This window comes from Dipodomys merriami, unplaced genomic scaffold, assembly GCF_024711535.1.
Source record: "Dipodomys merriami isolate MVZ:Mamm:240054 unplaced genomic scaffold, mDipMer1.0.p SCAF_5, whole genome shotgun sequence".
NCBI classification, from domain to species: Eukaryota; Metazoa; Chordata; class Mammalia; order Rodentia; family Heteromyidae; genus Dipodomys; species Dipodomys merriami.
Window position 1 is genome coordinate 26954885 of NW_027206068.1, and position 24920 is coordinate 26979804.

At 45.6% G+C, this 24920-nt stretch overlaps 1 protein-coding gene across 9 annotated transcripts in view; it reads left to right on the forward strand.

Annotated features, from left to right (window-relative positions):
- Nucleotides 1-316: 316 nt before the first annotated feature.
- Nucleotides 317-24920, forward strand: part of Atxn7l1 (ataxin 7 like 1) — a 251899-nt gene continuing 227295 nt past the window's right edge. For 7 of the 9 annotated variants that reach the window (XM_069996257.1, XM_069996258.1, XM_069996261.1 and 4 more), the window contains exons 1-2: nucleotides 332-553; nucleotides 1115-1183. In XM_069996257.1, the coding sequence (XP_069852358.1) occupies nucleotides 373-553; nucleotides 1115-1183 (250 nt within the window). In that variant the 5' untranslated portion in view covers nucleotides 332-372. Of the gene's footprint in view, nucleotides 554-1114; nucleotides 1184-24920 lie in introns of all 9 variants that reach the window. The other 2 variants (XM_069996270.1, XM_069996259.1) reach the window with 2 other exon arrangements.

A 24920-nucleotide genomic window follows, 5' to 3' on the forward strand; every position in this document is an offset into this window, starting at 1 on the left:
GGGCGACGGCAGCGTCTGCGCTCCGGCACGCGGCGCGGTCCGGACGGCGCAGCCCCTCCCCGGGGGGCGGGGGGGCGGGCGGGCTCGCGGCGGCGGCGGCGGCGGCCGTGCGGGCGGCGCCGATCCAGCGCCCCTAGCGGCCGCGCGCACCGCCAGCCGCTCCGCGCCGCGCCGCGCCGCGCCGCGCCTCGCCCGGGCCGGGCCGGGCCGGGCAGGGCAGAGCGCCGAGCGCCGAGCGCGCGCCGGCCCCGCCCCCGCCCCCGCCCCGCCTCCGCCCGCCGCCTCCCTCCCTCCCTCTCCCCGCCCCCTTCCCTCCGCCGGTCCCTCCCGCCCTCCCCCTCCAGAGCAACTCAATGTCGGAACGTTCCGAAGATGACGTCGGAGCGTTCTCGAATCCCGTGTCTCTCGGCTGCTGCTGCCGAAGGAACAGGGAAAAAGCAACAAGAAGGAAGAGCAATGGCGACACTGGATCGCAAAGTGCCCAGTCCGGAGGCGTTTCTGGGCAAACCCTGGTCCTCCTGGATCGACGCCGCCAAATTACACTGCTCCGACAGTAAGAACCCCACCGCCCCCCCTCCCTTTATTACCCTGCACCCTCCCCATTCACCCGGAGCCTCCGGGAAAAAGTGTGTGTGCGAGAGGGAGAGTGGCCCCCGGTGTCCTCCATGCTGCTCCCTCTCCCCCCCTCTCCCTCTAAATAAATACACGCGGAGGCAGAGCATCAGTGCACCGGAGGCCCGGCTTCCAGGGCTGGCTGTCTGTCTGTCTGCCTGCCGGTGCCCGGCTCCCCGTGGCAGCCCGCGGGGTGGGCTTTCGCAGCCCCACGGTGTGATCTGTTTAAAAGGCTACTCTGTTGCTGCTTGCATAGTTGGTTTTTTTTTTTTTTTTTTTTTTTTGGTACCTATCTGGGCCAGGTAGATGTAAAATCCAGACTTGGGAGAAAACGTTACATTGTCAATTTTCGAAAGATTTTTCATCTACAGTATTTAGATCGATGTGTTTGCAAATAAACACACTCTCCCTCCCCCCTTGACTTTGGCTTTTTTCCCTCCCCCTCCCTCTTTTTTTTTTCCTCATTTTCTTTTTTTTCCTTTTTTTCTTTTTTCATCTGCAGATGTAGATTTAGAAGAGGCTGGAAAAGAGGGTGGAAAAAGCAGGGAGGTTATGAGGCTTAATAAAGAAGGTAAGTGGAGCTCCTGGCATTTTAGTGTTAGCATGTGTGGCAGATCTTCACAGGGTTTGGAATATAATGTGAATTGTTCTGCTGGGTACAGAGTGACTAAGGCTTGTCAAAAATTGAGCACGCCCAGGTGACTACTGCTGCTTCTCCTGTTAACTTCTTTCAAAGTCTAAATACAACTGGGGGGGAGGGGGGACTCAAGGGGGAGACTATGGAAGGCAGAAGTTTGCTGCACTTGAGTTGGAGTCCACATTTGAACCTCCTGATGTGAATCATTGCCAAATTGGGGAGGGGGGGTCTCTGAAATGAGGAGCAAGGCTCCCTTCAGCCTTCCAGTCTTCCCTGTGGGAAAATGCACAACCGGTTTAATCAAGCCCACATGGTCAGTCATTCCTGATGCCACTTCTCCAACTCTCTCCAATTGGAAACCACTGGAGGTGACAAACCTATGCAACAAGAGACACTTTCCCCACTTTGTGCTGGGTCACCCAATTGTCATGTAGTCAGGGTTAGGGGCATCTGGGTATATGGTCAGCCACACACCCCACTAGTTCATCCCCCTCCCCCAATCTCTGTTTTCCCACTTGGAAATATGGTACCTGAAATTGGACACAGTGAATAGATGGATCATTCCAGATCTAGACATGTGAGTGAAGCTGTAGTCTGTTGGTGCTGGTTGTTGAACACACTTGGTTGTCATAAATAAATCCTGTCCTGGGTGTGTTTGCAAGCCTCCAAGGTTAACTCTGGCCTATGACTTCAAATGGAGCAACTCGGGAGGCCAGATGGATGGATGGGTTTGTTTGAATTGTCATATACTAACTGAGGTCTTACATACATAATTGGCTCAACTTGGAGTGCAAAGGGGCAGAAGAAATGGGTGGGAGGTATATCCAAAGTTCATATATCACTAGGCCACAGGAGCATGGTTCACCCAACAGTGGATGGATATAGTCCCCCTTCTGAAAGGGGATGTTACCCCAAAAGCAGCGGAAACCTGCTTGGAAAGATGGAACCCATTTTTAGATTGACACCTACAAACATGTGGATTTCTTTTTTTCTTTTTTTTGGGGTCCGGTCATGGGCCTGAACTCTGTCCCTCAGCTCTTCAGCTCAAGGCTAGCGCTCTACCACTTGAGCCACAGCACCACTCCCGGCATTTTTCCTTTTTGCTTATGTGGTGCTGGGGAATCGAACCCAGGGCCTCATGCATGCAAGGCAAGCGCTGTACCACTGAGCCACCTTCCCAGCCCAGACATGTGGATTTCTGTGTCCAGTGATTTCCTGACCATCCAGTGAGAGGAAAATCTGTACTTCAGAAAAAAATAACACAGAGGTTAAAATGCATATTCCAAGGAGAGCTCTTTAGCAGTGTTTCTGCTAATTAAGCACTTTGGGAACAAAACATTATTCTAAAGATGTTTGCTTCTCAGTATCTTAGTGTGATCTTGACGTGTGTTTAGGATGCACAGGGGAACGATATCAAGTGGACTTCTTACAAGTGGTGGCTTATTTGTGCTAAATGTCCATGGTGTTGGCCCTGGGAAGATGGTTTTTCTCTGCTGACAAACTCTTGATATCTTTACAAGCTTGTAGGATTGAGTTATTACACCCTTCAGCTGTGTGTCCAAGGAAGACGATGAGGTTGTGAAAACCATGAAGTTCAAGTTGAGTAAAGGTCATGGTACTGTGTGGCACAGAGCTGCCATCTTGTGGGTCAGGGGGGATGCATTATCTTGTAGTCATCTATAATACACACAACTCCTCCTCCACTTCTTTTTCACAAGATTCTCGTTCTCAGATTCTCTTTGCCTCCTGAGAAATGGATTCTTCTAAGGAAAAAAAAGGAAAACCTCTTCTCTCCTCTGAAGTCACAAATGGTACATCCTGCTTATTAGGTCCTTTGTCCTGTAAAGGTACAAAGATTTAGCTCCTAATTATATGCATTTGCATTTAGGATGCCTACTGTTCAAACCATGCAATCGCAGACTTCACCAAAATAGCAATGGATGGGCTTAATCTCTTCATTCCTGGTGGAGGAGCTTAGTGAACAGTTAGTTCTTGACGACCTGTCACATGTATGTACATGATTCATTTTTGCAGATCAGATATACATATACTTTACCCTGTGGTGAGGAACTTAGAGGATGAGACCCTATTTCAGTGTGCTTGGTGGTCTTAAGCTCACCATGGGCCTCCTCACTGGAGCTGGTTTGTGGAGGTTCTGGTGTCGACATGTGTTGGTAGATAGGTTACTGCAGGACACAGAATGGCCTATGTGCTACTCAGTCTGTATGTATAAACGTACATAACTGACTGTGGTGCTGTTGACAGTAAACGGGTCTTGAGAAATCTGGGCTTTCATTGGCAATGAATGCACGAAATACAGTTTAGGAAGTCTAGTTGAGAAACAAAGGGTTGTGTTTTTGAGATAAAATACACTTAACCTGAAATTCACTACATTATTTCTGAGAGTACATTTCAGTGGTTGTAGGTACATTTAGTGTTATATAGCCATCATCACTATCAATTTCCCAACATTTTCAATATTCCTATCAGAAACTCTCTGCTCATTATACAATAACTTCCTATTTTCCCCTTCTCCTTAGTCCTAGCGTCCTAGTTTACCTGACATTATAAAGGTGCTTCTTCTAGATGTCTCATCATAGTAATGGAATCATACAATTTTGTCCTTTTTGGCTTCTTCCGTTTGGAAGATGTTTTCAAGGTTCATCCATGTTGTAGCATGTACGAGCACTTCATTCCTTTCAAGGCTGAATAATATTCCATACTATATATACTACATTCTATTTATCTATTTATCTGTTGATGGACATTTGAGTTATTTCCATTTTTCCTCTAGTGTGCTGCTGTGAACATTGGTGTGACATGCTATTTTTTTTTTAGACCAAACTCAGGAAGGGAAGTTAGTCTGGAAATGTGAAATAAGAGTCATTTACCTTCTACCTCTCTAGCCACAATTCCAGAAGACAGAGCAAGCAATTGGATTTTTTTTTTTTATATGCCAGTTCTAGGTTTGAACTCAGGGCCTGAGTTTTGTACTTGAGCTTCTTTGCTCAAGGCTAGTGTTTTATCACTTGAGCCACAGGTCCACTTCTGGCCTTTTGGTGGTTAATTGGAGACAAGATCTCACAGATTTTCCTGCCCAGGCTGACCTTGAGCCATGGTTCTCAGATCTCAGGCTCCTGAGTAGCTAGGATTACAGGCATGAGCCCAGCTGGTTTTTGTGAATAACTTGTTTCTTTCCCGTTCTTATCTTTGATTCAGGTTTCCACCTGTATCAAGGAAATGTTAGTTGAATTATTTGAAATCTCCACAATAAATTCTTCTCATCAATAGTATCATCCCATCCAAAATTACCTATAATTATGGTCAAGAAGAATTTAGCAAATACATTTGGGTCTTGCCCAATCAGCACCTCATTTCCAAGCTGAGGCTAATTCCATTCTGAGATATACTTACAAGGATTCTATCCAGAGCAGCCTGGTAAAGAGACAGTCTGGTGTTCACTTGCTGAATGGTGGTGTGTACCCTGGGTAGCATTTCCCCATCTCTGGGTCTGTGCTCCCATCTGTTAAGTAAGAAGGCAGGACTGTCCTCCACTGTCCCTCGACCTATGCCCCATTGTTGGACATACCTACCTTTGAGAGATGCAGTTAGACCAGACACGCTGTTTCTAAACAAACTTTAAAAGTAAAGCAAGCCATCATATTGAAAAGACCTTAAAACACTTCAGAAATATTGAGAATACTGGGTACATTTTTCTCCATTTTTGACTTCTTAGTGGCAAAAATGACAGCATCTCATACACAAGCACCATTCACATACAAATAGTTGTGAACCCTTTTGGCGCCCAGAAAATGAAGGTTTGAGTGTGAAACTCAGTGTAACGTGTTTTCTTTAGTGGGGAGGATGTTGACCTCAGTTGGCCTGAATCAGTGAAGATGTCAGCTTTCTTAAGAGGAGGGTCCTAGTGACCTTGGTACCTAACCAGACCTATGGTAGGAAAGTCCATGCTAGGTCATTCTTCTGACTTTTCAAGATCTCTCTCTCTCTCTCTCTCTCTCTCTCTCTCTCTCTCTCTCTCTCTCTCTCTCTCTCTCTCTCTCTCCCTTTCCCTTTCTCCCTTTCTCCCTTCCCTCCTTCCCTCCTTCTCGCTTTCTCTCTTCATACAAATTGAGGGAAACCTTTCTGATTTAGAGAAGATGTTTTTCATTTCTAATTTCATCATCCAAACTTTTTGAAAGAGATGCCTATTTATGATTCATATGGCTCGAAAGTGTCCTTGACTGTAAGAGCTAATAGGGCTACTGTGGGGATTCACAGAAGGGCTTAGCATGTAGTATATGCCTACAGAATGTTTGCTTTTGTCCCTTTTTATTGTTGTTATGACTGTCACCATCATTTATTAATGAAGCTAGTTGTAGAAAACTTTATTATTCTAATTGGATTTTTAACTAATCTGTGATGAAGGGAAAACATATGCTGTATCAGAAACTCCATTTTTAGAGCCAAGCATTTTGTCACAATTTTATAAAGCTAATGATTTTTTTTTTTAGAACAAAGATTTCTTTGGACATCACAGTTTTTAATGGTGTATAACTAGTAAGTGGCCCTTGGTAAGTCTTATTTAGACCTGAAGAAAAGTACTTTGGGCTAAGTAGAGGCCTACAAAATTGTTTTTTTTTCCTCCTCCTAGGTACTAGGAGATCTAAAAATAATTGTGTGTGTGTGTGTGGTGTGTGTGTATGTGTGTGTGTGTGTGTGTGTGTGTGTATATACACGTGTGTGCAGCATACGCCATTACTTGAGCTTGGACTCAGGGCCTCTGCTTTTTCACTCAAGGCTGGCATTTTACCAGTTGAGCTACAGCTCTACTTCCAGCTTTTTGGTGGTTGTTTTAGTGGTTAATTGGAGATGAGTCTCATGGACTTTCCTCTTCAGAATGGCTTCAGATTGTGATTCTCAAATCTCAGCCTCCTGGGTAGCTAGGATTACGGCATAAGCCATCATTGCCCCATGAGATATATATCCATATCTGTAGATGTCTGTCTGTCTGTCTATCTCTCTCTCTCTCTCTCTCTATCTATCTCTATCCATCCATCCATCCATCCCATAGATCTTATTCTCATTAGGGTCGCTTAAAAGCCTACATATGTAAGTTTGGACACGTGATGTGATCTGATGTAGGTAAATATGTGGAGTACTTGGGGCACAGGAACTTCTCACTGTGCCTGTAAGTGCTCGCTGTCCCCTGCATGCCAGTGGAAATGGGCTAGAGCACAGTAGGGCACAGTGAACATGGTGATATGCTCTGCCCAGGTTTAGAACTCTTGCAGTTAGGACCAGATGGGAGCAAAGAGACGGATGATATATTCTGTTCTAAGCTGGAAGCCAGAGACAAGCCCTGGAGATTTATGGGAAACTGTATCCAGCTTCCCTTTATCACTGAACAGACAACTCCGTTATCTATGTTAATAGGAGATGGGAAGACACTGAAGTCCACAGATTACACAGATAAACCTCATTTTCACCATTAATTTCAACTTCTTTCTCCATTAACTCACCTTCCTCCCCCTTTGCTAACAAGTAACATTTGTTACCTTTGGTGATTCATTATCATCTCTTCTCTTGCCCAGGGTGGAGGGTGGAAGGACCAGTAGAGACGGAGCAGCTGAATGGTGGTAGGGAGGAAAGATGAAAATTCAGGGCTTGGAGAATTAATAAGCTTTACATCTGCATCAAACTAATGAGCAGAAGATATTTCATGACCCAAACAGCAAAGCCAAGAATAGACACCCTGTTATTTGGAAAATACTATGCTTCTGTAATGAGTGTCTTATCATACATGCAAGTATTCCCATGTGCCTGGTACTAATGTGGAGGAAAGTGGCTTGTGGGCTAGAGGTGTGGCTCAAGTGGTAGAGTACCAGCTGTGAGCAAAACAGCCAAGTGAGTGCAAGAGGCTCTGAGTTCAAGGCCCACTACTGGCCCATGAAAAAAATGTGGCCCTGGGTCCTTCCAGAACAGGAAGTTAGACAGGATGGGCACACTAAAATTCTGTATACAATATTATCTTTCATGCTTCAATTTGGTTAGGTCAGGGGCCCATTAAGGGTCATTTTATGAAACTATTAGGTTTGTGATTTGGCTTCACATGCGTGTGTGTGTGTGTATGTGTGCGCGCATGCGTGCGTGCATGTGCTGGTCCTAGGACTTGAACTCAGGGCCTGCACACTGTCCCTGAGCTTTTCTGCTCAAGGCCACTTAAGCCACAGCTCCACTTCCAGCTTTTGGTGGTTAACTTGAGATAAGAATCACAGGGATTTTCTTGCTTTGAACCACAATCCTCCAATCTCCTGAATAGCTACAATTATGTGTGAGTCCAGGTGTTTGAGCTTTCTTTTTTTTTAAACAACGTAAATAACCCATGTTTCTGTTTGTTTTGGCTTTTCTAAAAAAAAATCTTCGAAGATGTAGACTGTTACCACACATATATCTAAAAGTTACTTTTAATTTTTTTGGTGGTAACTGGGGTTTGAATCAGGGCCTTGCGTTTGCTAGTCCAGTTCTCTAGTACTTGAGCTATGTCTCCAGCCCATTTTGCTTTGCATGTTTTTCATGTGCTTTGACCTGGGCCAGCCTTGGATTCTCCTATCTCCATTTCCCAAGTAGCTGGGAATGGGCTGGGATGTAGTTCAGTGGCAAAACACTTTGCTTAGCTTTGCAACATCCTGGGTTTGATCCCCAGTCCCAAAAAAGAAAAGACAAAAAAAAGAATACATTTAAAAAATAAACCCAGCCGGGCGCTGGTGGCTCACGCCTGTAATCCTAGCTACTCAGGAGGCTGAGATGTGAGGATCGCGGCTCAAAGCCAGCCCGGGCAGGAGAGACCGTGAGACTCCTAGCTCCAATAAACCACCAGAAAACCGGAAGTGGCGCTGTAGCTCAAGTGGTAGAGCGCTCGCCTTGAGCTGAAGAGCTGAGGGACAGCGCCCAGGCCCAGAGTTCAAGCCCCACGACCGACAAAAAAACAAACCCAAACCAAGTAGCTGGGAATACAAGTAGGAGCCACCATGCCTGGTCTAAAAGCTATTTAAAAAATAATGTTCGGGGCTGGGAAGGTGGCTCAGTGGTAGAGTGCTTGCCTTGCATGCATGAGGCCCTGGGTTCGATTCCTCAGCACTATGTAAGCAGAAAAGGCCAGAAGCAGCACTATGGCTCAAGTGTTAGAGCACTGGCCTTGAGCTGAAGAGCTGAGGGACAGTGACCAGGGCTAGAGTACAGGCCTCATGACTGGCAAAATAATAATAATAATAATGTTCCTAAGTTTCAAAATTCAACATAGTGTCTATAATAGTGGAAAGTAAGTCTCCTTCTCTGTCTCCATTTGCCATCCCCACGTAGCTGCCAGGACAGCCTATGTGCATTTGAGTAGATTCATACGTACTGTGGTTTTTTCCTTGTTCCTACATGAATGACAGGAAGCTCTCAGTGTGGTTTGCCTTTCACTGCTGTGGGTATCAGCTCAGAAAAGGCCATCACACTCACCTCATGATGTCTGCACCAGGGAAGCCTCTGGTGTCACACCCACATGGCATTCTTGGCATCTTCCATTCATGGAGCTAGCATCCCACTGGCCAGCTCTGCTCTGGTGTCTGAAAGGGAACAGTGAGGTGCTGGTGGAAGGTGTGGCAGGATGGCCTGCTATAGGATAAGGGTTCAGTAAAGCCCACTCTGAAGAAATTGGCTTCTGCCAGAACATGAAAGATGAACGGAAGCTATCCATGTGTAGAGTTTGTCAGGATAGTGTTGAAGGAAATGATGTATGAAGGCCCAAAGCAGTGAATGTAGAATGTTCTAGAAACTTAACTATCAGAGTAAAGATAGTGGAACCAGTGGCAATGCTGGCATGCTGAGCCAGGTGTTTTTGTGTGGTGGAGACTGTCTGGTTTAAACAGTGTCCTCTTCCCATTAAATTCCGGTGGTGTTCTTCTCCAAGTTTAGAACATCAGAATTGTCTCTACACAGTGCCAAATGTCCCCTTGGGAGGTAAAATCACCTTGGTAGCACCCTGGTGACTCTAAAGTTAAAGAGGTAAGAACACAAGCTAGGCACTGGAGACTCTTGCCTATAATCCTAGCCACTCTGGAGATTGAGGATCTTGGTTTGAAGCCAGCCTGGGCAGGAAAATTCCTGAGACTCTTATCTCCACTTAATCAGCAAAAAGCCAGAAGTGGAGCTGTGGCTTAAGTGGTAGAGGACCAGCTTTGAATGAAAAAGCAGAGAGAGACCCAGAGGCCCTGAGTTCAAGCACCAGTCCCAGCACACATGTGCACGTGCACACACACGTGCACACATACACACATGTGAGAACACAAGAAAAATCATAAAAGACAGAATAGCCTGCTACTATCATGTCTTGAGGCTACAGCCTGTATCAGGCAGTCTTACCAACTACTCAGCAGAACTTTCCCACTGTGGCCACCCTCTGGTGCTGGGCTGCATCTGGGAGGGGCTACACAGAGAGAGAGAAGACTAGATCCTTAAGGAACTGTCCTCCAGAGGTTTCCCAGGGGACTGCTCCAAACCTTTGGTTCTGTCCCAGGTCAGCGATGACAATATAACATACACATTCTCATTCTGGGAGGCCCAGCCTTTCCTCACTGAGGGGAGAGGGGACCCCCCACCAAAGCACTGATTCTGATAATGATGGCATTTATTATTCGCTGGCCCCTCATGTCAGAAGCACCATGGCAAAGCATTAAGGATTTCCGTTTATATTGGAAGTCAGGCTGGAAATACGAGTGGCGTTCTCTGCAGTTTGATTACCCGTGGGATATGTCTGGAATGGAGATGCTCACCACGGAGAGCGGAGCAGCTGGCTTCAAGATTTCCATGTTAAGGACTGGAAAATAGGGAGAGCGGGGGAAGGTCTGGCTCCTGAAAGCTTCTGATCTGCACGCCACTGGTCCACAGCACCGTTTAGGACAGTGGGGCCATCTTGACTCCTTCTAGCAGCCTGCATCTGCTGGCTGACTTAGGAAAGTTAGGCAGATTGGCTTTCGCATGCTTTTCTGTGTAGGTTTAAATTTATGTCCTCTGCTCTCATCTTGCCATCAGGGCATGTGTTTCATTCATGCCATCCTTCTGAAGTGGCCAGAGCACATAGAGACCTTGTCCTTACCAAGCCCTTTTCTTTTTTTGCCGGGGGTGGGGTGGGGGGTATAAATCTCTTTTTTTAGTACTGGGATCTAACCCAAGACATTGCACTTGCTAGGTAAACTCTCTCTGCCTTTGAGCTACAGCCCAGCCTAGCCAAGTCCTGAGGTAGCCCAGTGTTTACTCAGGACCTGTAGGAGACAGGTGTTGGTCTAACTAGAAGGGAAACAGAGTAGGCTAGCCAGTGGTGTGGGCTTTTTCTGAAACTGAGTGGCAAGAATTAAACATGGTGCAGTGTTCAGGAATGATGGCTCCCAGCTAATGCTAGCTGGATGGCTTTCTCTTACTGTCTTCTGTGGCAGGGCACAAAGTGGCTGCTTCTACCCAATGGACTTGGGTTTGGACTTCAAGGCGCTTGAGTCATGAGGAGAACTTGGAAGTCCCTTCGGGCAGGTGGACTGAGGCTGTCAGAGACTACACCTGACTGGAGTGTCACTGTGGTCAAAGCATTGGCTTTTATGGAGATACTTTATTCCTGTGGTTTCAAACACAATTCCACTTGTCGATTTTTAAAGGATTGGGTGCTTGAGGGGGGGATAAAAAAGAAACCAAATAAATACTCAGGCAGGTCATCATCATAGGGAAGATACACAGAAGTGGTTATCTGTCCATGTACCCGCTGGGAAACTAGCCATGGGCCTGTGAACATTTAACATTTCAAGGACAGCCTCCACCAGGGAACCAGTATGCCAACAGATCATGGAGTTAGGGCTGGGTTTGGGGTAGAGGGCCAGGACTTCCAGTGTGGGGACACTATCACAAGTGAACCCAGAATCCCAGGGTTGTGGAGGGTCCTTGAGACAGGTTCCCAGACTGACCACAAAAGGATAAAACATTGTATGAATCCACTTATGTGCCGTTCCTAGAGTAGTTGCAATTCATAGAGACATTGAAAATGGAGAAAGGGGAAGGGGGTTGCTATCTAGTGCATACAGTTTCATCTAGGGAAGCTGAGGAGCTCTAGAGATGGATGGTGGCGAACACCACATTGGGAATGTACTGAATGTCACAGAACTGGGCAGTAAAACCGCCTACAGGGATAGGTTCTGTTACACTTTTTTTTTGTTACACACACAGAAAGTTGATTGGCATTGCACGCGTAGGAGTTTCAAGCACTTTGTACCTGTGTATTAATCAGGCATCCAATAACATCAGCTTTGGGTATGATTATCGTTATTTTTACCCAATCTTCCACTTCTAGGAGACAGAGAGTGTTCTCACTTCTTTGAAAGTGTGCCTAGGCTTCCAGTCCTCTTTTATCAACATTTGTGATCTTGGTTCTTTAAGGACTCCTGGAATGAAAGCAGATAGAGTTGGATTGGTCCCTGCACTTGAGTTTCCCGATGAGTCTTGGAGACTGGTGGGGAACACAGGAGCCAGGGAGGCATATTTCCAACAAGACTGCTCAGTGGCTCCCTCTGGGGAAGTGGCTCTAAATACTGCCCACCCTGAGGAGTGCTTGGGAACCTTTTTTTTGTTTTTGTTTTTGTACTGCAGTTTGAACTCTGGAACTCATCCTTGCTAGGTAGGCACTGTACTGCTAAGCCATGTCTCTAATCCTTTTTTTGAGACAGGGTCTCACTTCCTGTCCAGGACTGTGATCAACCTATTTTAAGCCTCCTATCAGAGGTAGGATGGCAGGTGCATGTCACCACACCCAGTTTCTTCAGTGAAGATGGAGTCTCATGGACTTTATTGCTGAGGCTGTTCTGGACCCATGAGTCTCCCAGTCTCATTGCTGGGATGACAGACACCCTCCACTGCATTTAGTTATGGGTTGAGAAGGGGTCTCGGAAACTTTTCTGCCTTTGCTAGCCTTAAACCACAAGTCCTAGGATTACAAGTATAAACCACCCTTGCCCAGCTGGGAAGCTGTTTTGATAGCAAAGATTGTGACTGCAAAGGCATAGGTAAAAATGCTCTGGAGAACTCCGTAAGTACTTTTTCTTTTTCTTTTGCCGCTATCATGACTTGAACTCGGGTGTCATGGTCTTGCTTGGGTTGCTTGCTCATGGCTGGTGCTCTACCACTTGAGCCAGTCTCCAGTCCATCTTTTTTTTCTCATTAATTGGAGATGGAGTCTAATGGGCTTTTCTGCCCAGACTGGCTTTGAATGTGAATCTTTGACTCTCAGCGTCCTGAATATCTAGGATTACCGGTGTAAGCCACCAGCTCCTGGCTTTGCATATGTACTTTTAAAATAACCATCTTGGCTGTCATTCATTTGATACTGACTAGGTGCCAGGCATGGAGCTAAATGTGCCTTTTTTTCATTCATTACTACCACCCCAGAAGGCAAATCCTATTCTCTATCCCTTTGGAGAGATTAGGAAGCTGAGGCTCAGGGAGGTTAAGTGATTTACCCAAGGTAGTCCAGCTGGGAAGTAGTAGATCTGGGATCTGAACCCAGAGTCAGACTGGTTCCAGAAGCTGTGCTCTCTAATCACATCCTAATGTCTGTCATCCTGGGAGCAAGGTTGGTACTAAGGTAAAACAAGCAGGTACCAGAACTTGCACTTAAGGAGGTGCTCATACGGGCTACTCCAGGAGCAGAGCGACCCCTTTCTTCAGGATCACCTGGACACCTGTTTTGTATCACTCAGCCCATCCCTGTCAGGAAAGCCTGTCCATTGGGCAGAGTGGTACAGAAAAACTAGCTGTCCATCATGGCCTGCATAAGCCAGTGGCCTGGCAAGGAAGCCCTCAGGCCCCCATCAGTGAAAGGCTTTCTCCTCCCAGGGCCCCAGCTTTGGGGCCTCGTGGTCAGAGCGCTCACCTCAGGGAATCACAGGAGCTGATGCAAACTCCTTTTTGGAAGAAGGTGTTAGCAAAGATGGTTGCCAAGCAACCTCAGGGCATCTATCTACACTGATGATTTCTCTCCCTTTTTCCCCTTTTGAACATCTTCTCTGCTGCTGTTCAGTTTGCTCTTGGTGTTGGGATTGTTAGTATTTTCATGAAGGGTCGCTTCTTTGGATGATGGAGTGGAGATAGCTTTTCAATTCAAGGTGTCCTTTTGATGGTGATATGCCTGCTAAGTGGGTGTGAAAGTCCTTTGCCTCCTTCTGGCTCAGCATGCCCCAGTTGTCACTGGCTCTGAAGGGCAGTGATAAAGAAGATTCTTTGGACTGAAGTGGCTGAGAAAGACATACAAAACCCATCTGCCACATGAGGACAGGGTGGTGTGGTGATGTGGGGTTCTCACGACACTGGATTTCACCTGTTTCTCATTGGTCTGGCCACTTGAGCATTTTCTCTGTCTCTGTGGGCCCCTCCCCTCCCCCCACCACCCATGGGAATCTGACATGTTTCATATTGAGCCCTATGCACTCACCTCTATGAGGGATTTCAGGTGCTCCCGGTCGCTGCCTGGTGATTTGATTCTTCTGAGCCAGAGGCACCTTTTACTTGTGACAGGATAAAATCATGCTTCAGACTGGCAAGGCAGAGAATGGGACATTAGGAAGTGTCCCTGGTTGTCATGTTAGGATAAGGGCAGCTCCATGTCTCCCACCCACAAACCAGAGACCTACCAGCCACATCCTCAGACTCCAGACTCTGGCCTCTTTCTTGGCCACTGTGTCCTTCCTCATCATCCTTTGCAGAAGCAAGACCTAGAGAGAACACGATTGCAAATGTGACTGAGACACAGGACTGACTGGCAAAGACAGGTCCACTATGTAATAGTTAGGTTTAAACAAACTAAAGACATTCTGCTTCCCAAACAGAGTTAACAGGATGCCTCTACATGGTAGATAGCCCTAGAGCTTTTAGAAAACCTCCTTTTCTTTTACAGGAGTTTTAGTGTTAGCCACTGCTGTAACCCCACCCCCTTCCTATCTGGGGGCCCTGCTAAGTGCTCATCCCCAAACCCCTGGAAGCTGCATTGGACAACCCCTCCAAATGTCTTTGTACCCCCCACTCCCTAAACTCCTTAGGCCCCAGTGCCAGGGAAAATTGTGTTTTCCCATCCCTACCATCTTCTGAGAATCTCTCCCTCTTACCTGGAGAACAGTCCTTCCCCTTCCACTCCCCAGCCCCCGCCGCAGGCTAGCCTGCTCCTTAGCCACCTAGACTTTTCTACTAGCTTCGTAATTGCTCTTCCTGTCTCCACCTTCCCTACTCACTACTTCAAAATTAATCTCCCCCAAATTCACATTTATCAAATTGGTCTCGAAATGAAAATCTTTCATCACTTCCCTGTCAGCCCCAGTTAACACAACCCGCCTGGGCCTCCGAGCCTCAGCCCTTCGCATCCCAGCAGGCAGATGCCTTTCCTTATACCTCAGTGTTCCTTTCTTACCTGTGTCTCTGCTTCTAGTACCTTCCACTCCATTCACATCCCACCCAGATTCTGCAGGGCCCAGTGCACTTTGGGCAAGTCTTGCTATCTCTAAGGCTTCTCGGCCTTGGTCTCCCCTGGTCCCCGTTCTGAAGGCTATACCCACCATGTACATTGGTTCCTCAAGTTTCTGGTTGCTCATGCTGCTGTTATTTATTGCCAGTCCTGGGGCTTGAACTCAGGGCCTGGGCACTGTCCCTGAGCTTTTTTTTTCTCAAGGTTAGCACTCTGCCAACTTGAGCCACAACACCACTTCTGGCTTTTTCTGTTTATGTGGTACTGAGGAATTGAACCCAGGCTTCCTGCATGCTTGGCAAGCACTCTACTACTAAGCCACGTTCCCAGCCCATGCTGCCATTTATTCTGAGGTCAGCATCTTGTCTTTATGACTGCCTCCAAGTTTTCTGGAAGGGAGCAGGGGAGGAGGAACCATATCCATTTTTTTTCTTTCTTCTGTTACCTGTTCAACTCAAAGAGTGGTACAGTTCTCTAAGAATCAGATTTGCTTTTTTAGATGCATTGTTTGTATTTCCTGTATTTTCTGTTAACCACTACTGTCATAACAGTTACCATCTTAATTTTTGGTTTGAGTACTGGGGTTTGAATTCAGGGCCTCGCACTTGCTCAGTTCTTGATTTACTACTTGAACCATGCCTCCAGCCTGGCTTTTTGCAGGTTATTTTAGCAATAGAGTCTTGCAGACTTTTCTGCCTAAACTGGTTTTGAACTGCAGTCCTCTAGCTCTTAGCCTCCTTAGTAGCTAAGATGACAGGTTTGAGCCACCAGCCCTTGGCTTATCCTAACCATTTTTAAGTATAGTTCTGCTATGTAAAACTGAAACTGTTCCCATTGAACACCAGGTTATTCTGTGTGTATTTTCACCTTAAATCATGCGGGAGATGTCTTATACATTTCTTTGAATCACCACCTGATATTTTGAGGTTGATTCTGAGAACTGACAGGACTCCTGAAGTATCTATGCAGGTGGATATTTGGAGCCATACTACAGACCGACATGAGCCTCAACCTCCTCAATAAGTTCCAGGGTCTGAGTGGAAAAGGGCTGTGGTGAGGGCTCAGAGCTGCACACACCTTGAACAACCTGAAGCTCCTCATTTAATATTCATTGGTAACTCCCTCCTGCCCCCTTGTTTGGTCTCTGCCAAGTCAATGTCCACATTAACAGTTTTCACATATACAAAAGTATATCATAGTCACTTGCATACATATCACTTAGAATACAACAGTAATTCACATTTTTGTCTTTTTTAAAGGATATATGCTTTTATATATAAAGATACGTATCTATATATTTCCTTAAGAGAATGCATAAATATTTCTGTAGCATTTGAAATTAAGTTGTTGCTATCATGACATTTTATCTTTTAAATATTTCTCATGCCACATCTTGATTTTGTTACCTTGGCTTATTTGCTTAGATACATGTATTTGCTGAATTGTTTGGAAATGCAAACAGCTTGATACTTCCCTCTAAATACTTCAGTACGTGTATCCAAAAATTAAAGGTATTTTCCTAACCACAACAGTAATTTCCTAATAGCATCTAATAACCAGTTCACATTCTGTTATCTACCCCCCTTCCCCTCCACACCCCAAAAAGTTTATAACTGCTTCTTTGAAGCCAAGGTCTTGTCAAGGTCATTGTACATGTCTCTTTAATTACTTTTAAGCTAGAATACTGCTCCAACCCACTAGGGGTGTGTACAAGGTTCTTTTTTTTTTCTTCATAAGGTTATACAAGGAGGTTACAGTTTAGCATGTTTATCTCCATGACTAGTGATAGTGTGTGTGTGTGTGTGTGTGTGTGTGTGTGTGTGTGTGTGTGTGTGTGTGTGGTGTTGGTCTTGGAACTTGAACTCAGGGCCTTGGAGCTGTTCCTGAGCTTCTTTTTTTTTTTTTTTTTTGGGTCTGGTCGTGGGACCTGAACTCTGGGCCTGGGCGCTGTCCCTCAGCTCTTCAGCTCAAGGCTAGCGCTCTACCACTTGAGCCCCAGCACCACTTCCGGCTTTTTTCTTTTTGCTTATGTGGTGCTGAGGAATCAAACCCAGGGCCTCATGTATGCAAGGCAAGCGCTCTACCACTGAGCCACCTTCCCAGCCCCCTCTTGAGCTTCTTTAACTTAAGGCTAGCTTTCTAGTACTTGAGCCCTTGAGCCACAGCTAAATTTTCAGCTTTTTTGTTGTTGTTGTAGTTTAGTGGAGATAAAAGTCTCATGGACTTTGCTGCCTAGACTAGCTTCAAACCACAGTCCTCAGATCTCAGCCTTCTGAGTACGTAGGATTATAGGTGTGAGCCACCAGTGTTCAGTTCCAGTGATTCTTGATCAGTCACCCCTCCCGTCATTCTCACCCATCCTATCTGTCTTACAACAGTGCTGTCTAGAGTGCTTCTTGTCTGCCTCACCACTCTCTTGATACTTGTCATTTACCTTGTTTTTTCTGTCCTGTGTTTTCCCCATGTTAGAAGTTAGAGCTCAAGTCTTAATTAGGTTCAGATCCAACATCTTGGCAAGAACATCTCTGGATATCCTAAGTGCTTCATTCCATTCCTCATCAGAGCCCATGGGTCCCCCGTGTCACCCATGAAGGCATGACAGTCACTTGGGAAGGGGGTGGCCACCCCTCTCCATTGTTTGTGCTCCTTCTGCATAAGCATATTATGTAGTAGGTGATGCTTTGGCACTTAGTGACTATCTGCTTCCACCACAGAAAATTTCTTGGCATGCACTGGTGATCTTGCTTAGATCTGTTGGGAGGATGATCATTTTCAAATTCTGTCATTCTAACTTTTCTTGGCCTGTATTCTTCTATAAAGAAAACCATAGCCAGGTACGGTGGTACACACCTGTCATCCCAGCATTCAGGAAGAGAAAGCAGGAAGATAACCAGTTTCAGACCAGCTTAGGCTACCTAATGAGATCCTTGTCTCAAACAATAACAACAAACACATTTTTTTTTTTTTTTAGAAAGACCTCTTTCTCATCAACAGAGCATGAACCACTGTTTTAAATCCCTTCTAAAAGGCGAGTAGTTTTTTTCTTTCCCTTTAACCACCAATTTTCATTGAAAGGAGTTGAACAGCATGATTCTTAAACACAGGAGGAGCCAGGTCAAGGACTGGCATGCTGGCATTCTGAGATGTGTATGTAGGTGAAAACCCATAATCAGTGGGAGACTTGAGGGTGGGGTTTAAGCTTCAGGAAGTGAAATGTGATCCTATCTTGGTTGGTAGAGCATGTGTGTAAAAACATGAGACACCTGACCCCCCCACAACCAAGGCACCCTCTACTTCAGCTGGGGGAAGGAAGAAGATAATTACACTTAATCTAGCTCCCACCTTACACTGGGAGCCCAGTTTTTAACCTGGGTCAGCTGAAACACTGACTTAAATTGCAGACCATGCTGAGCTGTCTGTGTGAGGAAGCCAGAGTGCTTCATGCATCCTTGGTGCAGTGGAGAGATTGGCCACCCAGGATGTGGAAGGCGTGGGCCTGGGCTCAGTGTGGGGCAAGGAGGAGGAACCATCTAGCCATTGGCTTCACCACGCAGCAGCTGGGGTCTCTGAGCCAGTAAGAGAACTGAATGGGGATAGAGTAGCCTGGTGACCACAGAGGGAAGAGATTTCAGTTATGGAGTCAGCATGATCTTTGACCTGAGGGCAGGGGCTATTTGGTTTGGATTCTGTGAGGAGCACAGTGAAGCTGTAATAGTAGCCCAGTTAATGTTTGGAGAATGAATGTTCTGGGTAGAGACAGAAAAATGACCAAGGCATGGACATTCAGGACTTGATCAAAGTCCTGGAAGGCTGAGAGTTCTGCAAAAACCCATCAGTTTTATGCAGTACAGTTTCCTCGAAGCAGGCTCCAGAAGAAAATCACAAATAAAATCAGTAGTATTTGAATGTTTTGCTTTTTGCTCAGGATTCGCTAAGGTGGGTTATTTTCTCACATGCGCACACATATTCAAGGTCTTGCTGAGAGGCTAAGGTTACCAATATGAGCTACTGGTGCCCAGCTACAATTACTATTTTAAGAAATATTTTAATAACCTCCTTCTTTAAAAAGTACACATATATATGCATATTACAAATTTTACAGATGAGCTGGAAGTGGTGCTGTGGCTCGAGTCTGGTAGAGTGCTAGCCTTGAGCTGAAGAGCTGAGGAACAACGCCCAGGCCCAGAGTTCAGGCCCCACGACCGGACTCAAAAATAAAACAAAAACAAATTTTACAGATGAAATGCTGGTTAGCATACAATTTACCAATAATGAAATATCTTAAACCATTATAAATTCACATACTCGATATTCTCACCAAATGCTTTTTTTAAAATTGTGAAAATACCGTATAGAGGGGTCTCACCAAATGCTTTTGTTGAATTTTGTGAAAAGATTTTAATTGACAAGCAGGTATAGACCCCACATAAGTGCTGACTGATATTCTACTTTGTGTCAGCAAGATAAAAGTGAAAGAACAAAGATGTGTGTTAGAACTCCACTTGGTGTCACAAGCTACTTTCTTGCTCAACTGGATAAGAGTTTTCAAGTATATTGAATAACATGTCCTCATTCTTTTGAGCTATTCACAGAAGGCTGTAGAATGCTGTACTTTTAAAATTTTAACCAGCTTTATTAAAATTTTATTCATCACTTTCTCAAATCTAGGTAATTTAAAACATATCAAACCTTGGTTTATAGCATTCTGTTGATTTCCATGGTATAGTAAACTCTTACCACTGCATTTGAAGCTCAGTGTAGACTCACAGAGTCTGTTAAACAGACTTCCAGATACTGTCAAAATGATAAGGTGCAAAGCAAAGTCAGATTCATGACCCACTGGCAGAATCCAGCCTGTAGCCTGTTTTTATAAATTCAGTTTTATTGAAACAGAGCCATACTTATAACATATTGCCTCTGGTTGCTTTCCCACCATAGTGGCCCGTGAAGTACTTGAGATGTTTGCCTCTGCCCTCCCCTGCTTATAGCTAAAATATTTACCTGGTTCTTTCTAGAAAATAGCAATCCCTGCTAAAGGCATAGGAAATAGTAAGGTATAACAAGATAAATAAGAAGTAATGCATTTTAAGTATTGAGGGTTTATTGTGGGTTTTTTTGTTTTGTTTATTTGTAGGTTGTGGAGCTTGAACTCAGGGCCTAGGCACTGTCCCTGAGCTTTTTCACTCAAGGCTAGTGTTCTACCACTTTGAGCCACAGCACCCCTTCCAGTTTTCTGGGGGTTAATTGGAGATAAGAGGCTCATAGACTTTCCTGCCCGGTCTGGCTTCAAAATGCAATCCTTACATCTCAGCCTCCTGAGTAGCTAGAATTACAGGTGTGAGCCCCCACACACACACCTAGCTAACTGTAAGCTTATAACAGGTAGTTTTTAATAATTTAATAATTGACTATCCCAGGTACCCAAGAACTTAACAATTAGTTTTTAGGAGCCTCTACAAGCCCACATCCATAAACCACTATAACACTCCAAGGGCCTCAGTTTTTAGTGCCAAAAAATGAAGCTGTCACTGCTAAGAATCAGCAGTGGGCAAAACCAGATTGAAGGGGAAGCCACAATGAAAGAGAAGATTTACACTACTTGAAATTGTGGTCTAATTGTCCATAGAAATCTGAAGAAAGCAATTTTGAGGTTAGTTTTCATATAATTTTTTTTATTTTGCTTCTTAGGGTCTGGGATTTGTTTTGGTCTTTTCAAATGAGTTTTCTTCAGAGCTAATTTAAAAACTCAATACAGCATGCTTTCCTTACTAAATTTTGTGAGCATCTGTCTTGAGCCCATTTAGCCCCTGACAGACACCCAGCCGCTTTCAGAACTCCCACAGATGTTCTGTGTCTCGGGAAAGGCCCACTTCCTGTTGCTGGCCCTGAACTAGCTGAGAGGTGGGCCCACCAGTTGCATTTCTGCTGGAGTTTTCCTTGCCGCCATTTCCTGCTGCTTGCCTCTGAATGGATTACAGATGGTCAGAAAAAGACTTCTTGGCACAGAGTGAGGACCAGTCTCCAGTGCTTTGTGGGAGAGGATTTATAACAGGATGGCAGTTTATGCCTACCAAGAATGGGCCTGGCTGGAGCAGCCGAAGCCAACTGCCTGTAAAGACATCTGGGGGGCAGAGGATGACAGGAGGAAAAGGATGTTGATATTCAGGTGGTGCCTTTCATTCACAGAGGTCTGAAATAGTGACCTCATCATAGGTGTTGGGCCCTATAAAGATGATGTTTCCTGGGGAAGTAGGTACTGAGGTGAGCTGTGTGGAGGCCTGATGGAAAGTACTGTATTACAAATCCTCACACATCTTTCCAGAGACAGGACACAGGTGCTACTGTTTTCCTTTGGTGTTTGTTTGTTTTCAAGCCACAGTATAGAATCCAGTTGGCTTTTAAGTTTTTAGAAATACCCATAACATTTAGTACTTATCTTAAAATACACAACTCAGTGGCACATTTACAATGTTGTGTGACCCTCACCACCATCTGTTTCTAGAATTTTTACAAAGTCCCTAACAGAAATTCTACAGCCATAAACCAATAACTTCTATTCCACTCTGCCCTCAGCCTCTCTTCCTCTCCCTATCTCTATGAATTGGCCCATTCTACACCTATATAGTGTGTCCTATAGTGTTTACCCCTCTGTGCCTGGCTTATTTCACTTAGCACAGGTCCAGGCATGTTATAGCATGTCTGAATTTACTTCCTGGGGCGGGGGGGGGGGGGGACTTGAACTAAGGTCTGGCCATTGTCCTTTAGCTTTTTCACTCTACCACTTGATCTGTAACCTCCACTTGCAGCTTTTTGTTGTTTAATTGGAGATAAGTGTCTCACAGACTTTCCTGCCTGGGCTGGCTTCAAATTGCCATTTTCAGATCTCAGCCTCCTGAGTAGCTAGGATTGCAAGCATAAACTACTGGTGCCCTGGGCTGGGAAGGTGGCTCAGTGGTAGAGCGCTTGCCTTGCATGCCTGAGGCCCTGGGTTTGATTCCCCAGCACCACATAAGCAAAAAGAAAAAAGCTGGAAGTGGCGGTATGGCTCAAGTGGTAGAGCGCTAGCCTTGAGCTGAAGAGCTGAGGGACAGCGCCCAGGCCCAGAGTTCAGGCCCCACGACCGGACCCAAAAAAACAAAACAAAACAAAACTACTGGTGCCCAGCTTAGCTGAAGCTGTTCTATTGTGTGTATGCACCACACTGTTTATCTGCTCATCAGTTGGTGGATATTTGGGGTGATTTCCCTTTTTTGGCCATTGTGGATGCTGCTGTTGTGAGCTGGGTTATCCCCATGCTTGAGTCAGATGAAGGATAGAAGAGAACTGGTTTGTCTGATGACCCCTCAGCTCTTCCCAGGTATCACAGGGTCAGGAACACACATGCAGAAGGCCCTGTATAGGCATCAGCGAAGGACTAGTCCAAGTTTGACACTCCACTTGGCAGGTGGGTGGGCTGCACTGGATGAGAGGGTGTCTTTTTCTAAGTTGGACTAAGATGTTTTATCAACCTGAGGTGGCAGGCTGGCCTGAAAATCTGAGAGACCAGGATTGCAAATGGCCTCTCCTGCTCTTGTATTCTGTGGAGGAGGAAGGTTAGGAAGGCTGAACTCTGGGATCTAGGATTCTTGGGATTTGATCTCCCTTTGCTAGCATTCAGGGCAGCTACAGGGGTAAAGCTTGGCAGTCCTCTTCTGGGAGAGGAGTGTCATCTGGGAGATGGCTGTCAGTCTCTGCTGAAGTCTCTGGCTTGATGTCAGCAAAGTTTCTGGAGGAAGGGAATGAGGCAGGGCCAGGGGCAGGCCTCTGGAGACAGGTGTGGACGGCATGACACTCAAGACCTAGAAGAAGGAGGTGATAGAACTTCCAGAGAAAAGGATGTGGTGGCACCAAGAACTTAGAAACAGAGGAATGCTTACAGCAAGTGTGATAAACTAACATCTTTCTGACCAAAGATTGGGGGGGGGGAGGGAAGGAGGAAGAGTTGGTGGTGTTTTTTTCCTAATAAAATCAGAAAGTACTCACAGTGTTCAGAGCCCTGTGTCAGGGCTGTGCTAAGTATGGAAGGGACAGTGGCTCTTGACTTGTGGTCTGGAAACCCTCACATTGCATGCAGAGTCATGGATGCAAGCAGGGGTAGTTTGTGTGAACACTTTTTCCAGGGAGGAAGTCTGGGCTCTTCCTTTGCCTATAGCTCCTCCAGGGTATATGACTCCCACACTTTTTTGAAACGAGGTACTTCAAGGAATCCACAGCTTGTGGGGAGACAGGATGTAATAAGGGGCAAGCCATGCTGAATTTTGGGGTTCGGCTTGGTGGCATTTGTAAATGCCCTTTGATGAAGAGTCCTCTCTAGGTTGGAGTGGAAGGCTTTGAGAACCACTTGCACTACTGACCTGTTTGTCATTAAAACTCTTTACCTAAAGATAGACAGATAGACCAACAGACACCAAAGAAGGCAGAAGATAGTTTGCTGGATGGAGAAATCAAGGCCCTTCAAGTCTCATGCCTCCTGTGTGTAATCTATTGCAGAGGCACCCAGTAGTATAGAAAAAAAAGTTACAGGCTTTGCAGAGGGAGCTTAACTAACATCATGGCTAAGATGATGTGCTGTGTGCTTGCTGTGTGACTTTGGGTAAGCTGCCTCACCTCTCTATGCCTTAGTATGCTCTGACACACTGTTGATAGTCAGGCTATAGCAGCTATTAAGACTGTCTGGTGTGTGTGTGTGTGTGTGTGTGTGTGTGTGTGTGTGTGTGTGTGTGTGTGTGTGTGTGTGTGTGTGTGTGTGTGTGTGTGTGTGTGTGTGTGTGTGTGTGTGTGTGTGCGTGCGTGCGCGCTAGTGGAGTTAGTGTGTGTGTGTGTGTGTGTGTGTGTGTGTGTACGTGCGCGCTAGTGGAGTTAGACCCAAGATTTCAGTGCTTTCTGCAGATTAGCTGCTTGATTGTGCTTCAATTGTGGGATTCACAAAAGAGGGGGAGCAGAATTTGACAACACCACAAGAGGAAGGGTTTAGATGGAAGTTGAATTTGGAAGCTTTTAAGAGAGCCAAAGAAGCTAGGGGTACTCATCAGAATGATCTTAGGGGTGGAGACTAGCTCTCTGATTTCTTTGACATTGACTCTCTTCCTCTCTGGGCTGGTCAGATCACCCAGCACACCGGTCTCCTAGAGAGGTCACTTGAGACTGGTGGGAGAGGAGCACCTAGCTCCTGAGAGTGGCTCACTTCCCAAGCGGGAGGCTGCTGGGTCACGAGTCCTCTTTTACAAACAGAGAGGACACTGGCATGATTTTGTGGTGCTTTTGGTTTTTGGGTTTTGGGATTTGAATTCAGAACTCAGAGCTTTGTGCTTGCTACAAAAATAGTTACCACTTCATCCATACACTCAATCCTTTTTGTTTTGGTTTATTTTTCAGATAGGATATCAAGGCTTTTAAAAAAAAATTTCTTTCTATTTTTTCCACAATGATTTCCCACCTCCTAATCTCCCTTTGATAGCTAGAATTACAGGTATATACCACCATACCCAGCCTATACTGGGATGTTTAATGCTTTCTGTGCACTCATCCTCTAGGAGGCACAGGGATTGGTTCAGGGGAAAGTCACCTTAAGCCTTCAAAGCCTCATTCTTCCCATCTATAAAATGGTTATTCCAGGGAATGTCAAATGAAGGATGTACTGCAATTAATGATATGCACCAACCATAGCAAATGCTTAGTAAACACTTCCTTTCTTTGTCATTGCATGCCCCCCATCCTTCTCCCTTTCCCCCAACTGCACCAGCAGGAAGGACTTGCAACTATGGTTCAGAACCAGGTTTCCTCATCATGCTTTCATGGTGGATGCATGTCTGGGTGAGGGACTGTTTGGGATGCCGGAGGGTTTGACCAGCCCCTCAGGAAACACCATCAAGAAATGGTCCTTAATCCCCCAGCCTAAGCAGGGAGCCAGGAGTGTATAAACCTAGCCTAGCTTCCAAGCATCAGCTCTCCTGAAAGACAAAAAAGTATTCCTCTTTATCATAGTATCTCATCAGTACTGAACACCATTCATTATAAGATACATTATTATTTTATGACTACGGGGCGGGGAGGGGGACACAATCAACATCCATCCCTTCCAAGATTCATCTTAATTTTAAA